A 23,210-nucleotide genomic window follows, 5' to 3' on the forward strand; every position below is an offset into this window, starting at 1 on the left:
TTTTCTTTTTTTTATTTCTTAGGCTCTTAAAGGAGAATCGAAAGGGTCAGGACAATTTTATGACAATTTAGAACACTTTGATAGTCGATAAACTCACATTTGAACGGGATAAGGGCAAAAAAAGTGTTGTATACGCTTCTATGCTAAAACGATGGTAATACGAGGTCTCGGAGTGAAAATTTAATTGACCTGGAAAATCACAGATGGCGCAGGGGGTCCCTCTGCAGTCAATTAGGGCCCCAGAAAACACGAATCCAGAGGATTTCTGGATTTTTACTTCGATTTCTTTATAATTATTGTACGAAAACGACAGGTGGAATATGCCATTTGGTACAATACCCAACATAATTCGACCCAGCTGTCAATATAAGAACCAACGTCGGCAACGTAGGCATTTAGAAAAATCTTCTCTATCGACGTCGATCAAGTTCCTCGGCGTGTTTCACTTCACCTTAACGCGGTCGTGGTGGAACAAAATCTGGAAATCGGGGTCATCCTGATGTTTCCCATAAAATAAGTAAACGGCGGCCAGAAATCTGGGTAAGATCTGTAAAAGTCCTTTCGGTCAACCTGGTTAATGTAACATATATGTCTGCGAATTAACATACCGCTAGCCTAAATTTTCACTCGCTCTACCCGTTCGTCGACTATTCGGTATATAAATAAAGATGTGGCACGGAATCGATGCCTGTGTGAAAGTGTCCGGCGAGTTGGTAGCAGCCGACCGATCGAATTACAGTTTAATTTCCACAGTCCTGATCGAGGATGACCACGAAGAGGACCTCGCTTCTCCTGGGAATGCATATCGCGTTTATTCTCCTTATCGCTACTGCAACTGCAATGGTGGCGGTACCCGAGAGTGCAGTAAGTCTCTTTCTTAGAGTTCTGGGTGCCCCGAGGGAAGTTTTCTCTTAGGGAGTGATATTTTCCAGCAGGTGCAATTGTCAGTCACGAGAGGAGGGGTCAAGACCAACTGGACCGCCACCGCGGATGCCGAAACAGTTGACAAAACGTTCTTGCAGTGGATTCAACAAGTCTTCGGGAACAAACCAGGAGTAGTCGTCACGACGCAAACACCGGAGCCTGAAAACCCCCAGAAATGCCAGACTTGCAGTGAGTTCAATTCCCATGGAAAGTGCGACTTAAGGTGAAGTGAAATCCCCCTTCAAATCAGTCGATTGGAATACAACGCTTTTTTTTAAGGGTATTAGACCAAACTATTCGAAACTTGGATACATCTAAGAATTGTCCTGACACATTGAAAATTTGGATTTTTTAAACTAATTTTTCAACTCAGCTAAGACCAGAACCAAAATGGCGTCGAGCTCTGATATTTCGATCGATATACAATTATCGAAGGCTCTGATATGAGAATCGAAAGGGTCAGGACAATTTTACGACAATTTAGAACACTCTGGTAAGCGATAAACTCACATTTGAACGGGATAAAGGCAAAAAAAGTGTTGTATGCGGTTCTTTGCGAAAACGATGGTAATACGAGGTCTCGGAGTGAAAATTTAATTGACCTGGAAATCACAGATGGCGCAGGGGGTCCCTCTGCAGTCAATTAGAGCCCCAGAAAATATGAATCCAGAGGATTTTTGGAGTTTTACTTCGATTTCTTTATATTTATTGTACGAAAACGACAGGCGGAGTATGCCATTTGGTACAATATCCAATATAATTCGATATAGCTTTCAATATAAAAATGAACGTCGGCAGCGTAGGCATTTAGAAAAATCTTCTTAATCGACGTCGATCAAGTTCCTCGACGTGTTTCACTTCACCTTAAGGCCGACGTTCATTTTTATATTGACAGCTTAGTCGAATTATATTGCGTATTGTACCAAATGGCATATTCCACCTGTCGTTTTCGTACAATAATTATAAAGAAATCGAAGTAAAACTCCAGAAATCTGGATTCATGCCTTCTGGGGCCCTAATTGACTGCGGAGGGACCCCCTGCGCCATCTGTGATTTCCAGGTCAATTAAATGTCCACTCCGAGACCTCGTATTGCCATCATTTTCGCAAAAAAGCGCATACGACACTTTTTTTGCCTTTATCCCGTTCAAATGCGAGTTTATCGATTACCAGAGGGTTCCAAATTGTCGTAAAATTCTCCTGACCCTTTCGATTCTCATGTCAGAGCCTTCAATAATTGTATATCGATCGAAATATCAGAGCTCGACGCCATTTTGTTTCTGGTCTGGAGTTAAAAATTCTTTTGAAAAATCTACATTTTCAATGTGTCAGGACAATTCTTAGATGTGTCAAAGTTTCGGACAGTTTGGTCTAATACCCTTAAAAAAAAGTGTTGTATTCGAATCGACTGAACACTTCACCTTAAAAAGTAACTCCAGAAATGACTGAGAAGTACTCCCGATTTCTAGAGTGCGGCTTGACGAACAAGAACAACCGAATCGTGGGTGGGGTGGAGACCCTGGAAATTCAGTATCCTTGGATGACGGCACTGATGTATCGAGGCAGATTTTATTGCGGAGGGTCCTTGATCAGTTCTCGATACGTCCTGACCGCTGCACACTGCGTGGAGGGGTAATTAGACATTGATAATTAGACATTGATAAACAAGAATCACCGTTCAATGGAAATATCTTAATATATTTTTCTAGGTTCCAGAAAAGTTTGATAACGATCCGTCTTTTGGAGCACAACAGGAATACCTCGCATTCCAGAGTGATGGAATACAAAGTGCAGGAAGTCATTAGACACGGGGCATATTCCACGGTGAATTACAACAACGACATCGCTCTTCTTAAAATCGCAGAAGATCTCAAGTTTTCAGGACCTCTTCGTCCTGTCTGTCTGCCCGAACGTGGTGAGTAAAAAATCCCGTTTATTGTATTTTCCAGATACATTCTGTTCCCTCTTTGCAGGAAAAACATTTTCCGGTGAAATGGCTATCGTCACGGGATGGGGAGCCCTTGAAGAAGGCGGCGTTGGTTCTTCGACCTTGCAGGAGGTCACGGTGCCGATTCTCTCTAATGCGGAATGTCGAGCCACGAAGTATCCTGCTCGCAGGATAACTGATAACATGCTCTGTGCGGGATTTACGGAGGGCAGCAAGGACTCGTGCCAGGTAGGGTTTATTTATTTTTAATAATCTCTGGCTACGATTAACTGGGTTATTAAGGCGAAGTGAAACACGTCGAGGAACTTGATCGACGTCGATAAAAGAGATTTTTCTAAATGCCTACGTTGCCGACGTTCGTTTTTATATCGAGAACTATACCGAATTATATTGGGTATTGTACCAAATGGAGTACTCCGCCTGTCGTTTTCGTACAATAATTATCAAGAAATCCAAGTAAAACTCTAGAAATCCTCTGGATTCATGCTTTATGGAGCTTTAATTGACTGCAGAGGGACCCTCTGCGCCATCTGTGATTTCCAGGTCAATTAAACTTTCACTCAGAGACCTCGTATTACCATCGTTTTGGCATAGAAGCGTTTACAACACTTTTTTTGCCTTTATCCCGTTCAAATGCGAGTTTATCGATTACCAGAGTGTTCTAAATTGTCGTAAAATTGTCCTGACCCTTTCGATTCTCATATCAGAGCCTTGGATAATTGTCTATCAATCGAAATATCAGAGCTCGACGCCATTTTGTTTCTGGTCTGGAGTTAAAAAATTCTTTTGAAAAATCTAAATTTTCAATGTGTCAGAACAATTCTTAGATGTGTCAAAGTTTCGGACGGTTTGGTCTAATACCCTTAAAAAAAAGTGTTGTATTCGAATCGACTGATTTGATTACAGTTAAATAATTTTTTCAAAAAATCCAAATTTTGAATGTGTCAGAACAATTCTTAGATGTGTCAAAGTTTCGGACAATTTGGTCTAATACCCTTAAAAAAAAGTGTTGTATTCGAATCGACTGATTTGAAGGGTGTTTCACTTCACTTTAAAACATTTTTTCCGTTCAGGGAGACAGTGGAGGTCCTCTTCACGTGGTCAACGAAACCGTTCACCATATTGCCGGTGAGTGTTGTCGCTTATTGTTGGCTAATGCAGGATTTATGCGGAAAAATGATAGACTTTGTTTATGTTTGTCCATAGGTGTCGTATCTTGGGGCGAAGGATGTGCGCAGCCAAATTATCCTGGTGTTTATTCGAGAGTTAATCGCTTCCTCAGTTGGATAGAACGCAACACTGCCGATTCCTGTTATTGTTGATCCACCCTCAATTTTAAATACCTTCGAGGCCAGCAGAGAACCAAGATTGAATCGAGAGAGAAGAAGGATGTAGGTTGAGTTTCTAAACTTTTGAGTCCTTGAATTCCTACCCTGGGTTAAAAAAAAATCTCATTTAACCAGAGAAATATTTCCTAGACTAAGAATAATTATTTTACTCTAGTGTACTGGAATTATTTGGTTCAGTGAAATTTTTTTCCTCGGTCTCTGCTCTGCCGTACCTATTGTTGATAAGTTGTTACACATTGTTACTCGGTTATTATTTATTTACTGCGAATAATCCTACATTTGCGATATTTTGTTTTAATTTATTCACTCGTGAGTCGTATGGCCTGATTGTTAACTGTGCCCATAATTATGAAAGTGGTCTAAGTCATATATTTTTTGTTTAAATTACATTGAATTAATTTCCTTTGAAATAATATGGCGTGAAATAACTGATAAACTGATTTTTTTTTTCATTTTCACTTAGACCACTTTCATAATTATGGGCACAAATGTTAAGGCACGTGATCGTTGGTCTTTACCGTATCGTACATGCGTAAAAAAGAAAGCCGTGATACTTTCTCCGTACACCTTCACACGAGTCAGCACTGAGACTTTAAGAAAGTACGCGACACGATTTCTGTCAGCTCGATATCTTTTTCTTGCGCCGTCAATGTTAAATTAATCTTAGTATTTTTATTTATTGTTACGATAAGTTCCGTTCAGATGTCGCTAGTATTAGACACCACCTCTTCAGGGTGATTTCCAGCTTCTTCGTACAGCCAATAAGTTTCCATGTTTCCCTTCCCCTGGAAATTATAAACCGCGTAAAATTCCGTCCATTACGTTTATTTAATACTTTCTCATTGTTTTTATACTCACTTTCACCCACACCAGTCCTCGCGATTCCATTCTATATTCGCCTTCGGGAAGCAACGCCTTGGTATCCGGGGAAATGTGGATTTTTCCGGGCTGTCGAAAAATATTTAAAATAATTAGGCTGAACATTTATGCAAAACAGAATGTTTTTTTAAGTCTAACCGACCAGGCCTGTCGTTTGCATTCGAGAAGCCGTGTTTACGGTGTCTCCGAAAAAGCAGTATCGAGGAACTTTAATGCCAACGACTCCTGCCACTGCTGGTCCAGAATGAATGCCTGAAGAGTGATAACAATTATTTATAAGGCGATAAAAAACAGGTTTTTAAATTCAATCAATTCACTGTACCTATTCGAATCTGCAAATCCAGTCCAGAAGGTAATTTCAGCGACCGGACATGAGTTATCAATTGTAAAGACAAATCTGCAACATTTTTTGCATGATTATCGGTCCTATCGGGAGCTCCACTCGCAGCCATGTAAACGCGTCCTACAGTCTCTACCTATAATTAAGAATGTTAACATAGTACATGGAACGTTTATATAAAATTGTTAAGGTGAAGTGAAACACGTCGAGGAACTTGATCGACGTCGATAAACAAGATTTTCCTAAATGCCTACGTTGCCGACGTTGGTTTTTATATTGACAGCTATATCGAATTATATTGGGTATTGTACCAAATGGCGTACTCCACCTGTCGTTTTCGTACAATAATTATCAAGAAATCCAAGTAAAACCCCAGAAATCCTCTGGATTCATGCTTTATGGAGCTTTAATTGACTGCGGAGGGACCCCCTGCGCCATCTGTGATTTCCAGGTCAATTTAATTTTCACTCCGAGACCTCCTATTACCATCGTTTTGGCATAGAAGTGTATACAACACCTTTTTTGCCTTTATCCCGTTCAAATGCGAGTTTATCGATTACCAGAGTGTTATAAATTGTCGTAAAATTGTCCTGACCCTTTCGATTCTCATATCAGAGCCTTCGATAATTGTATATCGATCGAAATATGAGAGCTCAACATCATTCATCGATCTTAAGGTGAAGTGAAACATCGATGGACCCCCTGCGCCATCTGTGATTTCCAGGTCAATTAAATTTTCACTCCGAGACCTCGCATTACCATCGTTTTAGCATAGAAGCGTATACAACACCTTTTTTGCCATCGATCGAAATATGAGAGCTCGACGCCATTTTGGTTCTGGTCTGGGTTGAATTAAAAAATTTATTTACAAAATCCAAATTTTGTATGTGCCAGGACAATTCTTAGATGATCAGGAGTGACGTGTCAAAGTTTCGGACAGTTTGGTCTAATACCCTTGAAAAAAAGTGTTTTATTCGAATCGACTGATTTGAAAGGTGTTTCACTTCACCTTAAGAACCAATCAACTCACTTTGTAGACGTCGAACCGATCCATGAGGGAGTCGAAGCAAGAAAAAACGGCATTCATGGAGGAAACGATGTCCATGGCGCCTTCAACGGTGGTGTAGTCGAACTCGCAAAGTTCACAGAACAAAACCGTGATGGACTCAAAGGACTGAGGAATAAGAACAATAAGAACGAAGAAGAGGGGACAAAATGATAAGAAAGGATCTTAAAATCACCTCGCAAGTACTGAGAGGACTGGCCCCGGCTCGCAAGCGATCGGCAACAGTTTGAGGGATCATCGAATACAACAATTCATCGCTTTTGTTCTTCCAGCGGTCCAGAAGCGCGTAACTATTCCCCAGCTCCGTGGATCTCTGCTCGGCTCTTTCGAACATCATTTCCAGTCTAGAAAATACACCCACTGAGAAACCGACGGGTCATTCGAAGGAGAATTTTAAGGTGAAGTGAAACACGTCGATTAACTTGATCAACGTCGATAAAGAAAATTTTTCTAAATGCCTACGTTGCCGACGTTGGTTTTTATATCGACAACTATACCGAATTATATTGGGTATTGTACCAAATGGCATACTCCTGTCGTTTTCGTACAATAATTATCAAGAAATCCAAGTAAAACTCTAGAAATCCTCTGGATTCATGCTTTATGGAGCTTTAATTGACTGCGGAGGGACCCCTTGCGCCATCTATGATTTCCAGGTGAATTAAATTTTCACTCGAGACCTCGTATTACCATCGTTTTAGCATAGAAGCGTATACAACACTTTTTTTGCCCTTATCCCGTTCAAATGTGAGTTTATCGACTATCAAAGTGTTCTAAATTGTCGTAAAATTGTCCTGACCCTTTCGATGCTCATATCAGAGCCTTCGATAATTGTATATTGATCGAAATATGAGAGCTCGATGCCATTTTGATTCTGGTCTGGGCTGAGTTACAAAATTAAAAAAAAATCAAAATTTTGAATATGACAGGACAATTCTTAGATGATCAGGAGTGACGTGTCAAAGTTTCGGACAGTTTAGTCTAATACGCTTAAAAAAAAGTGTTGTATTCGAATCGACTGATTTGAAGGGGGTTTCACTTCACCTTAAACAGTTTGACAGTCTGTATTTATTAGTCACTAATACATGCATTACGTCTATCACAATTCTAGTAATTATAACAACTTTTTTCTCTCCGTGCAGTACCTCCACGAAATCAACCTTCACACCAATATGTAGAAGCTCAAAGTATCACTATACCGAACAATCTATTAATCTACTAATAACTTCGAAGTTCATGTGGCGTTAAGGTGAAGTGAAACACGTCGAGGAACTTGATCGACGTCGACAAAGATGATTTTCCTAAATGCCTACGTTGCCGACGTTCGTTTTTATATTGACAGCTGGGTCGAATTATATTGGATATTGTACCAAATGGCATACTCCACCTGTCATTTTCGTACAATAAATATCAATAAATCGAAGTAAAATTTCAGAAATCCTCTGAATTCATGCTGGCTGGGGCCCTAATTGACTGCAGAGGGACCCCCTGCGCCATCTGTGATTTCCAGGTTAATTAAATTTTTACTCCGAGACCTCGTATTCCCATCGTTTTAGTATAGAAGCGCATACAACACTTTTTTCGTCTTTATCCCGTTCAAATGCGAGTGTATCGATTATCAGAGTGTTCTAAATTGTCGTACAATTGTCCTGACCCTTTCGATTCTCATATCAGAGCCTTCGATAATTGTATATTGATCGAAATATGAGAGGTCGACGCCATTTTGGTTCTGGTCTGGGCTGAGTTAAAAAATTTTTTCCAAAAATCCAAATTTTGAATGTGTCAGGACAATTCTTAGATGATCAGGAGTGATGTGTCAAAGTTTCGGACAGTTTGGTCTAATACCCTTAAAAAAAAGTGTTGTATTCGAATCGACTGATTTGAAGGGTGTTTCACTTCACCTTAAATAGTCGTTCGACAAACCTTCCACAGTGCTGCCAACCCGCCAGGACCATCTCCCTGCTCATGCCATGTGGATTAAGGTCGTTGAGGAACAAGCCCATGTTCAGCAGCTCGTCGAGGCTATTTATTCTGCAGAAAGGCCTTTTATATACCACTGGAATTATTTCCGGGTAAAGGGAAGATATTGGGGTGACCTACAAAGGGCTGCAGAGGAAAATGATGGCCTTGATGTCCTCGATGTGTCTCATCTCTCCCTTTAATAAAATACTTCGGGACCCCTGGCTTCCCCTGCGATCCAGACTCGTACTAGGGGTGCCATTTTCATTTTCAACGGAGGTTCTGCTCTGATTTTCTGTCGCTCGAACCAGCTCCAGCTCGAAGGTTACGTTATGCATGTACAGGACCTGTGTGCAGGTAAAATAGGAATTTTATTAGAATTTTATCGGAATTTTTTTAATAAGCAGAGAATTATTCCTCTTACGTTTCTCCAGGTGAAGGCGATTCCCTTAGGACGTCGTAGTTTAAATATCTCAGTGGCTTGTTTATTGATGAGGGACTCGGTGCCTCCCCAGGCTTGGAATAATTTTTCTCCTGCAGCAAGCACTTGCATGTCTCTGTCCAAAAGGACCCCAAATGGGAAAAGCCGCAGAAGAAACGTGGAAGACACTGGCTTCAATTGGCGGAACATCGGGCCGTTCGTTCGGTTAGTTTTATGCACCTAAACATGTAGGAAAAAAGGGTATTCCACCGCCGCAAATCGTTTAAGGTGAAGTGAAACACGTCGAGGAACTTGATCAACGTCGATAAAGAAGATTTTTCTAAATGCCTACGTTGCCGACATTGGTTTTTATATCGACAACTATACCGAATTATATTGCGTAATGTACCAAATGGCATATTCCACCTGTCGTTTTCGTACAATAATTATAAAGAAATCCAAGTAAAAGTCTAGAAAGCCTCTGGATTCATGTTTTATGGAGCTTTAATTGACTGCGGAGGGACCCCCTGCGCCATCTGTGATTTCCAGGTCCACTAAATTTTCACTCCGAGACCTCGCATTACCATCGTTTTAGCATAGAAGCACAAACAACACTTTTTTTGCCTTTATCCCGTTCAAATGCGAGTTTATCAATTACCAGAGTGTTCTAAATTGTCGTAAAATTGTCCTGACCCTTTCGATTCTCATATCAGAGCCTTCGATAATTGTATATCGATCGAAATATGAGACAGTTTGGTCTAATACCCTTAAAAAAAAAGTGTTGTATTCGAATCGACTGATTTGGTGTTTCACTTCACCTTAATCATTTAAAAGAATTTATACTCACGTAATCGCGGTTGTCGAAGTCGATACGAAATTTGACCATCACACTTCGAGAACCGGGAATATTGTTTGAGCTCTCCAGAACTCGGATGTCGAGACTCGTGTCGTAAAGCTCCTTCGCGATTTGATACAATTGACCTGCTCGATGGGTTTAATAATTAGAATGAAATTCTTACGGGACCTGAATTTTAATTACCCATGAAGTAATGAGTGAAGCCTTGTCTTGTACTCCTGTACACCAGGACGACGCCATGGGGATCCACGTGGGTGGTATACATAGAGGGGCTCTTCATCTTCGGGTACGTGAATCGCATCTGCATGTGGATGTTGTCGACGCTCTGCAGGAAGTCGCAAAAGTAGCGACCGGTTGCCTTTATGGTGCAATCGTAGCTGGAAAATATGGAAGATAATAGGACGCTCAACGAGTTACCCCATTTTTATTCCATTTCTAGGGAAGCTCCTGATTGCGGCCTTTCGTGATGATCACCGAAAGTACCCCCATTAAGGTGAAGTGAAGCCCCTTTCAAATCAGTCGATTCGAATACAACACTTTTTTTAAGGGTATTAGACCAAACTGTCCACACATTTTACACATCACTCCTGATCATCTAAGAATTGTCCTGACACATACAAAATTTGGATTTTGCAAACAAATTTTTTAATTCAACCCAGACCAGAACCAAAATGGCGTCGAGCTCTCATATTTCGATCAATGTACAATTATTGAAGGCTCTGATATGAGAATCGAAAGGGTCAGGACAATTTTACGAGAATTTAGAACACTCCGGTAATGAATGAACTCGCATTTGAACGGGATAAAGGCAAAAAAAGTGTTGTATGCGCTTCTATGCCGAAACGATGGTAATACGAGGTCTCGGAGTGAAAATTTAATTGACCTGGAAATCACAGATGGCGCAGGGGGTCCCTCTGCTGTCAATTACAACACTTTTTTTGCCTTTATTCCGTTCAAATGGGAGTTTATCGACTATCAAAGTGTTCTAAATTGTTGTAAAATTGTCCTAACCCTTTCAATTCTCATATCAGAGCCTTCGATAATTATACATTGATCGAAATATGAGAGCTCGACGCCATTTTGCTTCTGGCCTGGGCTGAATTTGAAAAAAAATTTGTTTACAAAATCCAAATTTTGTATGTGTCAGGACAATTCTTAGATGATCAGGATATGTCAAAGTTTCGGACAGTTTGGTCTAATACCCTTAAAAAATAGTGTTGTATTCGAATCGACTAATTTAATTACAGTTAAAAAATTTATTCAAAAAATCAAAATTTTGAATGTGTCAGGACAATTCTTAGATGATCATGAGTAATGCGTCAAAGTTTCGGACAGTTTGGTCTAATGCCCTTAAAAAATAGTGTTGTATTCGAATCGACTGATTTGAAGGGTGTTTCACTTCACCTTAAATGTACTCCTCGAAACGAGTTTACATTTTCCGAGGGGGGAATTCAATGGCACAAGGGGAAGAGCACGCAAACGACTCGATGGAGTTTAATCGGTAATTACTCTCTCCCGTCGATAAAGCCACACGAACACCGCGGGGGATTAATTGCCCGAATTTCGAGTAATTACTCCTCCACTCGGATGATCAATTTCCTGAATTTGGCCTAACCTTTCTAACGATTCTCCTTACCCCAGGTTACTGAAGAATCTGACGAAACACTTTCCGAAGAATTGCATCACCCAGTCCACCGTATCACCCGTATGTCCCGCCAGGGCGGCAGCAAGATCGGTCATCAAGTGATCCGGGTAGATCTGTCTGGTGTTGAAAACCACATTTTTCGTGCCGGCACTTTCGACAATTTGCAGCCACATCTCCTCCCCGTACTCCAGCTGGAAAAGTCCCAAGAATTAAATCCTGATCGTCATTAATGTGCCCATAATTATGAAAGTGGTCTAACAAGGAAGGTACCTGAGGTGTCCCCCTCCGATTTTCTTCATTTTTAAATATGTTATAGAGGACTAAAATCTAAGGGACCCGTGTTTTTTTTTATCGGCGGATAAACACTTTTAGGGGGTTAAATCAGGCTTCAAGTTTGGCCGTGCAAGGAGGTTAGTTGGCTGTTTCATGTAGAAGCACTCGACCGATTTTCATGAAACAACCGTCAAAATGTAGGGAATGAAGAATTATGAAACATGCATTTATGCCCATAAACGACATATATGCCCATAATTATGAAAGTGGTCTAAGTGAAAATTAAAAAAAAAAATGAGTTTATCAGTTATTTCACGCCGTATTATTTAAAACGAAATTAATTCAATTTAATTCCGATACAAAAAATATATGACAGACCACTTTCATAATTATGGGCACATATGTATTAAGTGAAAATTAAACAAAAAATGAGTTTATCAGTTATTTCACACCATATTATTTCAAACGAAATTAATTCAATGTAATTCCGAAACAAAAAATATATGACTTAGACCACTTTCATAATTATGGGCACATATGTATTAAGTCAAAATTGAAAAAAAAATGAGTTTATCAGTTATTTCACGCTATATTATTTCAAACGAAATTAATTCAATGTAATTCCGAAACAAAGATATATGACTTAGACCACTTTCATAATTATGGGCACATATGTATTAAGTGAAAATGAAACAAAAAATGAGTTTATCAGTTATTTCACGCCAATATTATTTCAAACGAAATTAATTCAATGTAATTCCGAAACAAAGATATATGACTTAGACCACTTTCATAATTATGGGCACATATGTATTAAGTGAAAATGAAAAAAAAATGAGTTTATCAGTTATTTCACGCCATATTTCAAACGAAATTAATTCAATGTAATTCCGAAACAAAAAATATATGACAGACCACTTTCATAATTACGGGCACATATGTATTAAGTGAAAATTAAACAAAAATGAGTTTATCAGTTATTTCACGCCATATTTCAAACGAAATTAATTCAATTTAATTCCGATACAAAAAATATATGACAGACCACTTTCATAATNTATTAGACCAAACTGTCCGAAACTTTGACACTTCAAATCAGTCGACTCGAATACAACACTTTTTTTTAAGGATATTAGACCAAACTGTCCGAAACTTTGACACATCTAAGAATTGTCCTGACACATTGAAAATTTGGATTTTTCAAAAGAATTATTTAACTCAGTCCAGGCCAGAACCAAAATGGCGTCGAACTCTGATATTTCGATCAGTATACAATTATCGAAGGCTCTGATATGGGAATAGAAAGGGTCAGGACAATTTTACGACAATTTAGAACACTTTGATAGTCGATAAACTCACATTTGAACGTGATAAGGGCAAAAAAAGTGTTGTATACGCTTCTTTGCTAAAACGATGGGAATACGAGGTCTCGGAGTGAAAATTTAATTGACCTGGAAATCACAGATGGCGCAAGGGGCCCCTCTGCAGTCAATTAGGGTTTCAGAAAGCATGAATCCAGAGGATATCTGGAGTTTTACTTCCATCTCCTGGAAGGACTTTGGACGATTTATATATATATTATCCGTGGAAACGAAACGAAAAAAGGTCCTGAAATGAAAAAATGTCCGTAGAAATGAAAAAAAAGGTCCAGCGGAAAAGACGTCCTTTCCAGCGCCGAACGGATCCTAAGTAAGTCTCGATTTCTTCCGAGTGACTCTGAGACTTCCCACTCTTCTGGATGTCCTGGAAGGACTTTGGACGATTTATATTTATTATCCGCGGAAACGAAACGAAAAAAAAGGTCCAACGGAAAAGACGTCTTTTCCAGCGCCGAACGGATCCTAAGGAAGGCTCAATTTCTTCCGGGTGACTCTGAGATTTCCCACTCTTCTGGATGTCCTGGAAGGACTTTGGACGATTTATATATATCCATCGAAACGAAACGAAGAAAGGTCCTGAAATGAAAAAAAAGGTCCAGCGGAAAAGACGTCCTTTCCAGCTCCGAATGGATCCTAAGGAAGTCTCGATTTCTTCCGGGTGTCTCTGAGATTTCCCACTCTTCTGGATCTCCTGGAAGGACTTTGGACGATTTATATTTATTATCCGTGGAAACGAAACGAAAACAGCCCGCTCTGGAGAAGGGGACTCGGGGCGTTACGCACCTGCACGAAGTGCTGCACACTCTCCAGGAGCATGCCGTACATCGTAGTCTCTCTTCGAGCTCTTCCACGGAGAGTCCTGGAAATCGGTAAAAGCCCAAAATTCGAGGCATCTCCGAGGAGTGAATTTGCATAATAGAGGACGCACCAGAACACCGAAGGTCTTCCTGCAGGAGTTGCCGAGGTCCAGGAAACGTGCGGAGGGATCCCGAAGAGCTCCAGACCGAACGAAGGTACGCGGAACTTTGAGTTCCTCTTGCCAGGGGTGGCCTCGAGGAAGGGTAGCTGCATCATGCGTCGACTCTGCGTGCGCAGCTCGGCGGACCCCGAAGGAGATCCCGAAGACGACCGTCCCCGTCGCGTGGAAACCGAACTGAAATTTAAGGATAAGAATTTCGTTATCGACGGTATATAAAGATCCTGACAATTATTGTACGTCTCGTGTAAGTCCTGCTTAGTACAGTCGGTTTGGAGGCAAATAAAAAGAGACCTTACACTTAAATCTCGTTCTCTTCATTTATTGTCCTTCTCCTTGTTTTTCTTGTATATCAGTTTTGCGAAAGAGTGGAATTTCTATATGTAAGATGTTGATGGCAGAAATTGAAGGATCGTTGGTAGCAGAGAATTTCGTTATATCCTTTCTACTGATCGAGAGTCGATGATAAATCAGGCGGGAATAAAACGGTTGCATACATTTTATAAGTCACAAGTGGCGCCATCCGACGGTTGTCCTTGGTACTATCTAAGAGAGGGTAGTTATGTCGAGTTACCAAGTCACTTGCTTCTTTACCGAATCCAGTCGCTACGAAAATCCCAGGTCTGTCCGTTAAGTACCAAGTGGCGTCATCTTACAGACTCCGTCGGAACTAACTGCGAATTAATTTACAGGACCTACTGGGCTCCACTAAAGGTACAGGTAGCGCCATCTTACAGACACCGTTGGAACTAACTTTGAAATAATTTACAGGATCTACTGCCAACCCGCTCCAGGTACAAGTGGCGCCATCTTACAGACGCCGTCGGATATAACTGCCAAATTATTTACAGAACCCTATATGACTACTTTGAAGATACGTGTGGCGCCATCTAACAAATCTCTCAGCACTAAAACTACCTCCGGTTAGTTTTATCGGCTGACAGATGGAGCCACAGAGGAGCAACCAATAGGAGCAGCAGACTGCAGCAGCCAATCAGCGTGGCCGTTGACTTATCAAAAGCGTCAAACCAACAAAGTCTTTCAGCAGAGATGAGCCTGCTCATCTCTGCTTTCAGTATCTATCCAGCATTCCTTCGGGGTGTATCGCAAGGGCGTGTGTGTGATGTTTGAAAAGAGACAGATGGACTTCTCAAGAAAAGTGCGTGCTTACCTACCGATTCACTGTACTACAGCCATCTGATGAGGACTCTTCGAAACTCTCTTCTCTGGTATAGGACGCTCTAGAGGTTTCTTATTTATCGGCATAACCTAACTAAGTTGGATGCACACGTGACCTTTTTGGAATTTCTCCCTTTATCGAAACGAGGAGACTGGGTCGAACGTCGCGAAGCGAGTCCGACTAATACTTCCGTATTAAAATGTCAGATGACGCTAGCTGGACGTATCACTGATCATTCGAGACGTCGTATTGTTTGGGATGATTTCTTCGTCAGTGTTTGCTCGACATTATGATCCTGGTTGTGAGGTAAGATGGCTAGAATTGAAGAGTGAAGCTCCGTTTGATTTATGCCCAGTCTTCTGGATGTTATACGAGGATTTAAAACCGCCGTTTGTCGATTATGACTCGTAAGCGATGACGACTCTTTGATGATTGAATGACTGTGATTAATGGGCGAAAAATCGACGCATACGGTTTATTCTATTCCGTTACGCCACAATCTGGTCCCCACTTTTGACAGAGGAGCATTAATTGACCCGAAAGATTGATGACTATATGGTAAGTTTACATTAAATTAGATTCGATCGGTTTCGTTTTAGGTTAAGTTGGAGATGGTCTTATCGTAACGTTTTAAATTCCTATGTAGATATAAAAATGGCCTTAGATGGAGAAGAATTTGTTTTACGCTGGGCTGGTCATGCAGGTCACGTCGCAGAAAGATTTAGCGGATTGCTAGCTCGACAAGCACTCGTCGACGTCACGCTAATTTGTGAGGAGCAAAGGCTGCGAGTGCACAAATTAGTCCTGGCATCGTGTAGCTTATACTTTGAGGTATATTGTCGTTTAATTTGAACATCAAATCGGAAACGTACTTCAAGGGGGAAGGGTGTGGTTTAAGAAAGGTCGGCGGTGTCAATCGTGATTATTGTCTCCTTTGGTGGTATTTCCGGTTTAAGAAAAAGACGGACTGATGTCGCGTTGCTTTTACAGGGAAATATGTAGAGTTCGCATAAATGATCGAATATGTCACGTTAATAACAATGATTTATCGTTAATTTGCAAGCAATACAAGAGACCATGCAGTCAGACGTACATGTACCTATTGAAGAACTTCCGTTAGAAGGTATTGAGATGCAATTAATATACAACTAGGGTATGGTATCGGATTTATTTCTATTGGCTCAGCGCAGGATTTATTATCATCCATTTATGGCTTAATCTTTTATCATTTTTATAATAGCCACTTCTCCATCGATCATGTAACTACTACAAAAATTGTTACCTAATAATTACCTTCCGTCCCAAACATTTGACCCTTACAGAGTGCAAAGCGAATGTAATTTATATAATGGGATGAAATTATTTTAGAAATACTATGAATTCCGTACGTTGTGCCAATATAAAATAATCCTTTATAATCACCTGTATATACCTGTACACACGTGACTGTAATAGAAACGTAGATGCATACTGTAAATAGATGCATGTGACAACCTTCTGCGAACATTCGGGACGTCTCTAGATCATTTATGGCTATTCATTGGTTTATAGATGCTGACATAGATTTATCGTAAACTACGTGTAACATTAAATGGAAGGACACTGCACATCCTTCTGAAGTAATTATAATGTTGGAAGTACACATCTTATATTTCTCCAGTGAGATTAGTGATATGTTTAACCACCGTGTCATTGTAGTAATGTTAAAATTGACTCATTTGTCCATTAGGAAATGCTGGAGGAAGATCTAGGTCAAGAGCCGACTATTTTATTAAGAGACATGAGTTTTGATGTTCTCAAGGCGATGGTGGAGTTCATGTATTGCGGGGAAACGACACTTTCTCATGAATATCTGAAGCCTTTACTGGAAGCAGCTACTATTTTTAAGGTCAGAATAATACAGTAATCTTTTTTATGCTGCAATAAGTACGTTATGTCTGCGAAACAAAAAGTGGTCTAATTTCTGTTTTTCCGCAATATTTTTCTAGGTTAGAGAATTAGCTTATATAATAAGTACATTAATGGGATCTCAAGACGAAGATGAAGTTAAAAATTGTGGGGAAAGTATCGACTGTTCAGAACATGCAGAAACTTTAAAGTTAGCTAACGAATTCAACGACTGTGATGATAGTATTCAATTGAATGTTTCAAAGGAAAATGAGATATCTACTTTCAAACTAAACGAAAATGAGAATTTGGATTCAGGAGAGGAATTGCCTTCTGATAATTTTGCAATCAACGAAAATGAAGGTCAGGAAGTTGAACACATGCTTTACGAAGAATCGGGTTTTGTTCAGGCAGATGTAAGTACAACAAAAAATTTTACATTATCGAATTCCTTGGAAGTAAAAAAAGATAACATCAGAAAGAATCTGAATTCAAAATACGATGATTATGCAGAGAAGTTTGATGATGAATTCGAAGAAAAGTCGATAAAGTGTCAGCAAGAAAATGTAGAGAAGTCGGTTTTTCCTAACAACGCAGAAAAGTGTTTAAAAGTTTACACTCATAAGAAACGCAAATGGATGGATATGGCAAAAAATCGTTTGATTCAATCAGACCGATGCTTGCCACAAGCGTCCGTAACCGATTGCATCGATTTAGATAATCCATGTAACGAAGATGTGCTAATTACAGTTTCAACGTCGATAGATTTGAACGACACTGAATATACTCTAAATTTCAGCACGGAGAATGCAATACCTCGTATGGGTCGTACCTCCAACGATCCACACCTGTCATTTTCTGACGATAAAGTTGACAATGAGAAAATACGTACAAATGTCGAATTAGGTAATGAATCTAATCGTGTTTTAAGTAGATGTAAGGAAATTAGAAGTAGTGAACAAGTTGATACAGAAAGTTACGATGATTTAAAAGCCTCACTGCCTGTATTAAGAAGAAGCGAACGATTGAATCAGTATGAATACGAGGAGCCTGTCAGTAACAAATTATCACTCGGTAGAATCAACACCAAGTTTATGGTGTCAAAGAAGAACACCAATATTACAGAACCTCTTGACGAGTCCAAACATAACGTCAAAGAACAATGCATAATTAATAAGAGTGTAACTACGTCTCAGTCTCCGAAGAAGAATTTCACTTATTCTCGGTCCCTTCGAAATGCTTCGAAATCAACCACGAAAAGCAATGCTAAATCTCGGTTTTCGTTAACCAGAAGTAATAAAGAGGAACATAAGCCGAAGTCAAGTAATAAGTTTAAGTGTGAGAAATCAGAGAAGACGGAATATGTTATAAATGATTCTATCGCCTGTCCTGCGACTTTAAACGTTGTTTCTTCCATCAATAGAGCTCTGTGGGGCGACATGGCAGATGTTTTAGAAAATGGAGAAAATGTCTTTGACTGGTCGGAACACTCGAATAGCAAAGAGATTCCATTCGCAGTCGGTTTGCTGCCACTACGTGCTGCTCTCGAGAGACTGCAAGCTATTCCGGATTATCATCCTCGAAAAACTCGATCTTCTGCTGCCCCTTGCAGACAAGAACTTAATAGTTTTAAACGGAAACATTCTCCCAGCAAGGAGTCCTGTGGAAAGATTAAAAAACACGCGGATGGTAATGCAAAAGAGAACACGAGTACGGTATGTCATGTTAAGATCAGTACAACTTCTGCACAGTCAATGCGTAACAGGAAAAGGTTTCTTGCGGAGCATGTCGAACCGCCAACTCTTTCCAGTAAACAATGACGCGTGAAAAAATGAAACATGTCGCAAGATTTAAACAAACTAAAGTTTATGCTCTGGATAAACTTTAAAAATTCCTTTAGATAATTAAATTCTGCATTGTATGTACAGAGTCTCTTTTTTAGTCTACGATAAATCACTGGGTACTGCAATTTTAATTATAATAAGTCCTTTGGACTAATCTGCTTAATAGTAAATAAGCGAATTTCCTCGAAATAAGCGTGTCATTTTATCGATAGATTAGTATTAAAACAATTTGTATCGGTAGAGGAAGTAACAATGGTCCACGACATTTTTTTGTTTGTAGATATTCATATTTTTTTTTAATCTTGTATCGATGTCCTAGGACACGTTAATGTTATGTTATTTCAACGGATCATCTCTCAAGGCGTGTACATAAAACTGTAATATACCGCGGAGAAGAGTCTAATGGCAATGTCTTATTTATTTTTAAACAATGTATTGGCTCCATGCGAAAGATATATTTTTACATTTCATACATAAAAACGTAGAATACGATATACATTAGCGGTTATTCGAGGTGGAATATTTGTGACGAGAAAAAAAGAAAAGCAATCTTAACCATTCTTTTTATAAACAAATGCATCTAATTAATAGAACGCTCACTGCCTCTAGTTAATAAACAAAAGCACAAGGAAACAGTCTATAATGTGCGTCGAATTTACAATTGTATGTACACGAAGCTTCCAATTTATTTTCATTATTTTATTACTTACTGATAAGGACAATTGGTGTTTTACTAAAAAAATTCATACTCCAGTTCGCACAAAGCGACAGCCTTGTACACATATTATTGTACGTCCAACGTATTGTTTGCGTCTAATATTTAATATTGCCTTTTCGAATTATACCGCGTAAACTACAAGCCCAATTGTTTTAATTACTCGCGACATATTGCACGCATGCCGGAGCTGTTTTATTTGCAACATCCGCGTATCGTTTAATTAGTATTCGTTAATATGTTAATGTGACGGATTACGTAAGGGCATCTGTGGAAATTATTTTCGTGTGCGTGTACTCTACCTCGACAATCGTGCAACGATTGTTGTAGGTCCTTCCCTAAAAGAAAAGAAAAAAAAAGAAAGGACTTCTAGTTAAAAACGCGTTATTGTGCAATGGCTCGATAAAGGGCTTGTCTAACAGCCCTTTTAAAGCCCTTGCACAAATTGTAGCCTCGTTGACGAGGGGATAAGTCTATTAATTTGAATCGATATCGCCATTACACTCGCTGCAAGTATGTCAATCGGTACTCGGTACGCATGATGGGAGTGTTAATTGGAAATGTAAGAACTGTTTTATGAATATTTTTTTAAATAAATGTTTCTAAGAACAAGGAGAAAACTGGGCTATGTTGAGTTTTATGCTAAGGTGGCGGTGATTTAATTTAAAGGCATTATCTGTGAATTATCTAATAACTTGATGCACCGAAAGAATTCGATGCACCTAGTTCGATGAAGTTTCATGAACGAAACCGTTTTAACGTTACTTTCATATCACTTTACATATTGTATTAATATGGTTTTAAATAAATGTAGGACTCATCCTGGTCACGCTCAGAGGCCGGTTACAAGATCAACCTATCTACTCAATCTCAGGTCTGACGAGATATTTTCATGCACTCGTTTGCAACGTACACTTGACATTGGAAGGAGAGAGACGCAGATCGGGTAAAGAGAGAGAGAGAGAGAACGCGGAGCTATTTATGGCTAGCAATTCGATTGGTCGCATTCACTTAGCATAACGCGATCCCCGCAGAGATCCACTTTGCTGAGCAGGGATTATGGCATTCCATGTAATGACAACGTTAATGGGCTTTTGTGCGACCTCCCGATAAAGGATATCGACAACCTCCGATGGCCGTTACTCGAGTATTTAAGGTGAAGTGAAACACATCGAGGAACTTGATCGACGTCGATAAAGATTTTTCTAAATGCCTACGTTGCCGACGTTGGTTTTTATATTGACAGCTGGGTCGAATCATATTGGGTATTGTACCAAATGGCATATTCCACCTGTCGTTTTCGTACAATAATTATAAAGAAATCGAAGTAAAACTATAAATCCTCTGGATTCGTGTTTTCTGGGGCCCTAAATGACTGCAGAGGGACTCCCTGCGCCATCTGTGATTTCCAGGTCAATTAAATTTTCACTCCGAGACCTCGTATTACCATCGTTTTAGCATAGAAGCGCATACAACACTTTTTTTCCCCTTATCCCGTTCAAATGTGAGTTTATCGACTATCAAAGTGTTCTAAATTGCCGTAAAATTGTCCTGAAAATTGCCCTTTCGATTCTCATATCAGAGCCTTCGATAATTGTATATTGATCGAAATATGAGAGATCGACGCCATTTTGGTTCTGGTCTGGGCTGTATTAAAAAATTAGTTTACAAAATCCATATTTTGAATGTGTCAGGACAATGCTTAGATGTGTCAAAATTTCGGACAGTTTGGTCTAATACCCTTAAAAAAAAGTGTTGTATTCGAATCGACTGATTTGAAAGGGGTTTCACTTCACCTTAATTCGACGTATTCGTCTCTATGCCTTCTCAAACCTAACCGCAAGCTAACTGACTACTGGGAAATAAGATCATCGCAAAACTCGCAGTCCGGACGCCGCAACGGGTTTTCTCGGGTGTCTCTTGACATCCAGGGACCAGGTCATAAAAAAGGGAACCTGGATGCGAGTTTTACGTTTCCCCGGGCAGTCTTCTTGCTTAATGTTTTTTTGTTCTGGCTTAATTTGTACGTTAGTAGATCTAGCTAGTGTCTTGGCTTGGTTGTACCGTGCATTAAGGGTCTTTGAAAATATCTCGTCAGGATCCTCTTCTTGGGTGTATGTACTTCCGTTTTTCAGGGCCCTGGGTGTTTCATCCTCGCCTCATTTGGGGAATACATTTCCTGGAAGTTCGAGGCAGTGAATATCTGCGGAAAAGCCGCGACTGAGATACATCTCGAGGTAAAAATCTCACGTTCTGCGAACTTGCGCCGAGGAAGAGACCTTACGGGCCGACGCAGCACGGCTATAGAGCAATCAATGAGCGCATATTGATCTCAACCCTTCACGGATTCTACACCTCCAGGGGCGGATTATTGGAGCGCGGAATGGAGATAGGGCGCCAACCGGAAGAAACAAAGTATCTCGCTAATTATTAAAATGCTTACCAACAAATGCTGAATTTTTCCCAAATAATTCATTCATCGGGTCTCATTACTTCACTCATTGATCTTGTTACATCGTTAACTCCGCTCTTTCTCGATAGGGTGTTCCTTGAGGATCCTCATCGAAGCTTAAAAAAGAGGAAGCGTGAGTTCATAGACGATCATAAAAGCAATGGTAAAAAATATAAATTTTTTACATTCGTATCCCGTGTTCTGAACCTGATAATTTTGTTATACTAAATGTTGCTAAACCGTTGGATTATTGTTGGAAATATTTTTCATAGGATTCTGGGAATAATGGAGATACCTGCGTGGCGTTGAATGGAGCACCACCTTGTCTTCTTGATTTGCAAAGGCGTTTCCAAGTTGGTTGATTCGTGGGTTTCGTTTCGTCCTTGTTTCGTATCTGCGTGCGCGAGAGTACCGCCAGGCCACGAAATCGAGTTAAAAGTGCTTCTGGAATTATCGATTGCGTTGTCGTTGCGTGATCGCAAAACAAGCCCAGCGTATCTTCCTTGCCTATGGATGCCGATTAAAGGAAAAAATAATGCAAACATGGGAGAAATATCGATTTCGAGACTCTTAAACCCTAACGAGCTCGAACGCCTCATGACTAGGTGCCCATCTAATCGGCACAATCGAAATAAAAAATCCGTTAATTTAAACATAAGACACCCAGAAGAGCAAAGAACCATTAAATCGTGATTATTCATTAATATAAGGCCGATAAACCCGCGGTCGTAAAAAGAACTTTTGCAACGAGCGCCATTTTCTCGTTCCTTCCGAGAGGACGGAAATCCACGATTCGCCATCTTGGATTCCCGCGAGCCAATAAATGCGCAGCAGCGACGGTCCCAATTTCCCAAGATGGCGGGTTATCGCCGAGTCCACCGCGCCTCTCGACGCGGTCTTATCAAGTTTCAGTCAACGATATTCCCCCCGAATCGCTTCTAATCCGTATTTACCTCTCGTTACGCTCCTCGCGCCTAAACATCGATTCCCAGCCAGTCCGCTCGTCGGGTGTTGCTACGCGTCCCTTTTCCAATCCCCTTGCCTCATCTCGAGCCAAGTCGGTGGAGGGGGAGGGGTGCGCGAGAGACCTCTGGACCGAGCCGCGTTCCCGTCCAAGT

At 40.2% G+C, this 23,210-nt stretch overlaps 3 protein-coding genes across 5 annotated transcripts; 2 read left to right on the forward strand and 1 right to left on the reverse strand.

Moving 5' to 3' along the window:
* Positions 1-668: 668 nt before the first annotated feature.
* Positions 669-4,193, forward strand: LOC105704307 (trypsin-1-like). Its single transcript, XM_023432146.1, has 7 exons — positions 669-864; positions 949-1,113; positions 2,393-2,555; positions 2,633-2,838; positions 2,897-3,099; positions 3,945-3,999; positions 4,078-4,193. The coding sequence occupies exons 1-7, from the start codon at positions 669-671 to the stop codon at positions 4,191-4,193; spliced, it is 1,104 nt and encodes a 367-aa protein (XP_023287914.1).
* A 725-nt stretch (positions 4,194-4,918) lies between these two features.
* On the reverse strand, positions 4,919-13,863 carry LOC105704359 (soluble guanylate cyclase 89Db). The gene is made up of 13 exons (XM_012433504.2): positions 13,822-13,863; positions 11,378-11,577; positions 9,925-10,118; positions 9,733-9,866; positions 8,889-9,125; positions 8,606-8,811; positions 8,429-8,536; positions 6,681-6,849; positions 6,470-6,613; positions 5,422-5,575; positions 5,242-5,351; positions 5,079-5,168; positions 4,919-5,005 (listed from the first exon to the last, which is right to left on the reverse strand). Exons 1-13 carry the CDS (start codon positions 13,861-13,863, stop codon positions 4,919-4,921), a joined length of 1,875 nt encoding a protein of 624 aa, XP_012288927.1.
* A 1,296-nt stretch (positions 13,864-15,159) lies between these two features.
* LOC105704406 lies at positions 15,160-20,260 on the forward strand. 3 transcript variants are annotated; one of them, XM_012433608.2, is made up of 5 exons: positions 15,887-16,025; positions 16,258-16,317; positions 16,746-16,813; positions 16,924-17,082; positions 17,183-20,260. In XM_012433608.2, exons 4-5 carry the CDS (start codon positions 16,927-16,929, stop codon positions 18,899-18,901), a joined length of 1,875 nt encoding a protein of 624 aa, XP_012289031.1. In that variant the 5' UTR covers positions 15,887-16,025; positions 16,258-16,317; positions 16,746-16,813; positions 16,924-16,926; the 3' UTR covers positions 18,902-20,260. The 3 variants fall into 3 exon arrangements, with proteins under 3 accessions (XP_012289029.1, XP_012289031.1, XP_012289030.1); XM_012433606.2 differs by lacking the exons at positions 16,258-16,317; positions 16,746-16,813 and adding an exon at positions 15,160-15,752 and having other exon boundaries at positions 15,841-16,025; XM_012433607.2 differs by lacking the exon at positions 16,746-16,813.
* The last annotated feature ends 2,950 nt before the right edge of the window (positions 20,261-23,210 follow it).

Source organism: Orussus abietinus, unplaced genomic scaffold (genome assembly GCF_000612105.2).
Source record: "Orussus abietinus isolate OABI.00-Male unplaced genomic scaffold, Oabi_2.0 scaffold118, whole genome shotgun sequence".
NCBI classification, from domain to species: Eukaryota; Metazoa; Arthropoda; class Insecta; order Hymenoptera; family Orussidae; genus Orussus; species Orussus abietinus.